The sequence below is a fragment of the Mandrillus leucophaeus genome, unplaced genomic scaffold (assembly GCF_000951045.1).
Source record: "Mandrillus leucophaeus isolate KB7577 unplaced genomic scaffold, Mleu.le_1.0 Scaffold1126, whole genome shotgun sequence".
Taxonomy (NCBI): Eukaryota; Metazoa; Chordata; class Mammalia; order Primates; family Cercopithecidae; genus Mandrillus; species Mandrillus leucophaeus.
The window spans coordinates 733,522-739,074 of NW_012099499.1; the positions used below are offsets into that span (position 1 = coordinate 733,522).

Here is a 5,553-nt window from a genome sequence, read left to right on the forward strand (position 1 = left end):
TGATAAAACAAATACGTGAAATAAAAATATCTTGTGAGCAAATTTAAATGATGGTGAATACTAACTTCATGTGCTTAGCCTAAAGCTGCTTCATCTTTGATTTTTCTTATCTGCAGAAATAATTAAAGTAAGTAGCATAAGACAATAATCTAGGAGCATAAGACAATAATCTAGGAGCTGTGTGAGAAGACAGCATAAGAATATAAAAGAAGACAGAAAAGTGTTCCCAGGCCAGGCACGGTAGGTCACACCTGTATCCCAGCACTTTGGGAGGCTGAGGAGGGCAGATCACTTAAGGTCAGGACTTCAAGACCAGCCCGGCCAACATGGGGGAATCCTGTGTCTACAAAAAATACAAAAGTTAGCTGGGCATGGTGGTCCAGGCCTGTAATCCCAGCCACTTGGGAGGCTGAGGTAGGAGAATTGCTTGATTCTGGGAAGTGGAAGTTGCAGCGAGCTGAGATCATGCCACTGCACTCCAACCTGGGTGATGGAGTGAGACTCTGTTTCAGAAAAAGAAAAAAAAAAGTATCTCCAAAATAACCAAAATAAGTTCAAGTGACATGTTCCAGTTATATAAGTAGAAAATTAATATATTGAGGCTTTTGTTTTATCTTTAATCATATACAAAAGGGTATTTACATGAAGAATAATACTTTAAAATTATCATTTCTAGTCACATAATCTGACAGAGATGACTCCTGACATTCTACCCTCTCGCCAAAGTACCTTTCCCCTTCTCCTGCCCATTGGTTTAACAAGTTCTTTCTTTTCCTATGGGTCTTAGTTGAAAACCTATTTCTTTAGGGCAATCTCATCTGGTTTTCTAGAATGTGTTGGACGACCCTGGTTTACATTTCTCTTGCATGCTGTCCTTTCTTTTTATAACAAGCATCGTATTTATATGACTATTCAACTTCTTTTGACTGTAAATTCCATGAGGACAAACAGGGTCCTCATGTTTTATTTGTTGTTACATTTCCAGGCCTTAGCATTGTTCTTTGTTCATACTGGGACTCAATAAGCACTTGCTCAATTACAAAATGAATAAATGTGAAAATTCATTAATAACAATAGTCACTCTAGGTTGGAAAATACTTTGTTACTGAAGACAAAACCAGTTGCACAATTAAGAAAAAGATAAAAAGCAGAATGGTTAGACTGATATTAAACACTGATTAATTATTTCAACATTCTGTTTAAATAGCAGTTATTTACATATTTTATTATTTGATTACTTTAGAGATTATAAATATTTATCAAAGAATGTAATATGTTAGAACATTCATCTAAAGTCCCTCATAATATTGACATTCATTCAAGAAGCTAGAATAGTTTACAAAAGAGCCCAAGTGTTTCAGAGTGTCTACATGGTATCTAATGAACAATTTACTTTCCTCTCAATAGCAGTTTTAAGTCTCTTATGTTAACATTATACCCCTATATATTAACATGTAGTCGACGTGCAGAAGATACTAAACTATGTGTCAAAACAAATAGTAATGAAAAATGGGGAAAAGGGGAGATTAATCATGAGTTCTTATACCTGTAAGTGATGTGCTTGTGCTGCCACTTCTGTCCTGTCAATGCATATCGCTTTCGACGAATATGAAATTTGGAGCTACCTCTTGTCTGGTCAGGTACACCGCATCGGGGCTTCTTCATCCAGCTGGGGGGGGAAAAAAAAGCAGTATTTTCCAGTTATTTACTAATAATCCTAATCATTAAATTCAAAAGGAAATCAATTAAGAGGTTAATCTGAGATAGTGATGATGAAAATGGCAAACTATAAAGTAAAGGGAACACTGAATTTTCTTGCACTTTGAATCTAAGTAGATAGCATAGTTTTTCCTGAATTATCAAGAAACACTAGTTTACTATTCAGATCCTTTAGAAAATTTTCTTCTCTCTGATTTATTTTGAGCTAACTGTAGACAGAGGTACTCTAAAGCTTCTAAGAATTTGCTGTTAACAAGGTATATAATCTCGGGCAAGTCTTTAATTCCTAGTGTTACTCATAAAATGCCACTAAGGAGTATTCCACCTTTAACATTCAAAGATTATTCTAATCTATTACCTGAGTTTAAATGCCACGATTCAAGAGGATATATGCTACTCTGTTCTAATTTACATAGCAGTCAACTGTTTGTTCAAATAAAATATTCATTTCTCTACCTTTTCTTCTTTACATTTGATCATTATTTCATTTCCAAGCAGCAGCCACTTGCTTTGAATATTTGATAAATAACCAGATTCAATGCTTAAAAATATTTTTCTGAATATGAGGTTTTGCACTCACAAGACTAAGGTTTAATGTATTTCAATTTGAAAAGGAAATGCTGCTTTTAATTTATTAATCTTAATACATATACAGATAAAATAGTCTAATTTCTCTTCTAGAGAGTCTCATTGGACCACTGTCACATTTTCTATCTATTCTTGCATCTTATCTAAGTAGAAAGATTTTCATGATTTGGGGGGTAGTTTTTCTTTAGTGCTTTATGAAGTGACTTTACTGTTTATTAGTCTCTTTATTTTAATAACTACAAAGGTAAAGCAGAAAATTCATAGTGCTACATGGTTCAGAAAGTAAAAATGAAAAACAATTTTTGGAGTATTTGCATTACAATTTCTACACTTTTTAAACGCAAAAGGCGTGATCATAGAGATGACTCTCTAAGTCATTTACACATTAAGTAATTTACATGTAAAGTAATTTACATGTTATGCAACAAAATCAAATAATCCACTTTTACAAACATAATAACTTTCTGCATCAGTGAAATAATAACTTTTACTTCTTAAGAAAGATGGCACGTTTCCAGAAAACATTAAAAGATTCTGCTTTCTTATTCTGACCCCAGTAATGTAGACCATGCAGTTACCAGAATTAACAAATTCCATCCTAGTTTAAATGCAGTGTAGAGTTACTTCAGAAAATCATTCTTCCCCTTTAAGTCCTCGAATTAAAAAAATACATCTTGTAAATGATAAATTCTAAGAGGCTATCCAGCTTTACGGAACTGAGTTCCCAGGAGGTGAGATCAGAGGCCTCTCATTTTTAACTAACACTTCCAGGGTATTCCTAAACACAATGAATTCGAGAGATATTTCATTATATTGTAAAACATTCAAGAGAAGGGGTTTTGGTATTCTCAGTATCTTGCACAACTCCTGGCATAGGAGAAATATCTAGATACTGATTTAACTAACAATTAAGTATTAATGGTGTGCCTACGATGATTTAAGTTGCTTTTATATGTGGGTATTAATTATATTCTCAAAAAATTATAATATTCCTAAGGTAGGTACTTATCTCATTGAAAGTCCTGGGAGAACAAACAATATGTAATTATGAAATATGAATATATTTACTTAATGTGGGATATGTTTACATTCACATTTAGCTAAGGAAAACATTTAAGTAAGCAATCTGTAAAAAAAAAAAACAAACCTGAAATGGATAGCTGGGTAAAATCTGAAACAATAGAATTCACTATTACCAGAATAAAATGTATTTTCAATAAGGGTATAGTCTCTAAAATTACTTTAGTATGTATAAAATTGAAAAATGAAGGCAGTGATGTCATGCTTTCGTTGGAGTCAGTAAAAGATTTCTTTGTGAAGTGTATGCATCTTCCAAAGAACAGATTTTTTTTTTTTTGAGTCCGAGTTTTGCTCTTGTCACCCAGGCTGAAGTGCAATGGCATGATCTCGGCTTACCACAACCTCCACCTCCTGGGTTCAAGTAATTCTCCTGCCTCAGCCTCTCGAGTAGCTGGGATTACAGGCATGCGCCACCACACCCGGCTAATTTTGTATTTTTAGTAGAGACAGGGTTTCTTCACGTTGGCCAGGCTGGTCTCAAACTCCCGAGCTCAGGTGATCTGCCTGCCTCAGCCTCCCAAAGTGCTGGGATTACAGGCGTGAGCCACAATGCCCGGCCCAAAAAACAGATATTTTAGGGAGGAATATTAGGTTCCTGTGCTAAAAGACATTTCTGCTGAATTCCTTATTTAACTTTTGGGCTTTTGCCCACTTCATATAGTTGTTTGCTTGTGTTCTATTTGTTCATTTACCCATCTCATCCTGATTTATTCATCCTACAGTATTTTTGAGCTTTTACAACGTGTTAACATATATAAAAGAAAGTATGGATTAAAAGATGAAGAAAGAAAGAGCCCCTTCCTTACTGAGCTCATAGCACACAGGTAAGACACGTATCATTTAAAAAGTACAATATAATGGGGTAAGTGCTCTCACACCTCCATCTAGATATCCTGTCATCATCTCTAATGTTATATGTAATACAAAGAAAATAATGACATTCCTACCCCAAACTTTCACCAATTTATCTGATGCCTCATCTTAACTGAAAGCCTTAGCATCTTCTAATGCCCACACCAGATATCCAGGTATGATCCTCTGCTACTCTTTCCTCACATCCAACCAATCACAGTCTAGTCTCTTTGACCCTCAAAATGTCTCACATCTCTCACTCTCAACACTTCCTTCATTTTCACTACTAACAATACATTTTCCCAAAGCAAAGGTGTGTTCTCTACATGTTCTGAGCATGAAATACCTTTGTAAAAAGAATCTGATTTAGGTCCACTTAGTGAGGGTGTCCCCTGTCCTCCTTCTCAAAATCCACTCGAGTTTCTACAGAACCAAAACTCTTCCTGCCCTTATATGCAGTGACCTCTCTCTGGACTACTTTTCACTCCTTGTTCACCCTGAGAATCCTAATTATTCTTTAATAGTCAGCTCACATAGATATAGTTTACCACCCCAATGCAGCATGTCTTATAATGTGTATCCTGATTTGTATGTGTCTGTCTCTATCTGCCACTGACCTGTGAGTGAGGGTAGACAGCCAAGCACGAGGTCAGTGCCTAGTGAAGTCGCCAATAAGGAACATGAAGCAAATGAACTAAGTCTGTATGTCATTTTGCATAAACTGATCATTTCGACAATCCTACATATTTCTTGAGGACTTCATAACTTTCTCCAACTCTGCGCTTTTAACAAATGATTATTGCAGAGATAGTACGTGGACACTTACATAAAACAAAATCATGAAGTAGATAATTTACACATAAGAAATAAGCATAACATATATAATATAATACCAATTAATGATTTAATGAAAAGAACTCTGAATGAAGATTGGTAAAGTTGAGAATACTCCCTGTTAACTTCACCAATATTTATATGTAAACATTCTGGCACGGAAATATTAGTGGGTATCAAAGGATGTAAAATACCATAAATATGATCAAAGCACATCACACTACTGAACATGACACAGAATCTGAGCTAAATCAGTCTTCAGGCTTTTGTATGTGACTTTAAACATTTGATTTCATAAGCAGGCAGGTCCTTTTTTTTTTTTTCAGATTTCTTTCCCTTTATCATGAATTTTTTTAAAAATTTTTTTTATTTTTTATTTTTATTATTATTACACTTTAAGTTCTAGGGTACATGTGCATAACGTGCAGGTTTGTTACATATGTATACTTGTGCCATGTTGCTGTGCTGCACCTATCAACT

The 5,553-nt window shown here is 34.8% G+C and overlaps 1 protein-coding gene across 1 annotated transcript in view; it reads right to left on the reverse strand.

The window, feature by feature from the left end:
• Positions 1-5,553, reverse strand: part of MMP16 (matrix metallopeptidase 16 (membrane-inserted)) — a gene marked incomplete at its 5' end in the record, with an annotated part of 186,056 nt that overhangs the window by 166,205 nt on the left and 14,298 nt on the right. The window contains one exon of the mRNA XM_011995225.1: positions 1,547-1,669. Coding sequence (XP_011850615.1) covers positions 1,547-1,669 — 123 coding nt within the window. The remainder of the gene's footprint in view (positions 1-1,546; positions 1,670-5,553) is intronic.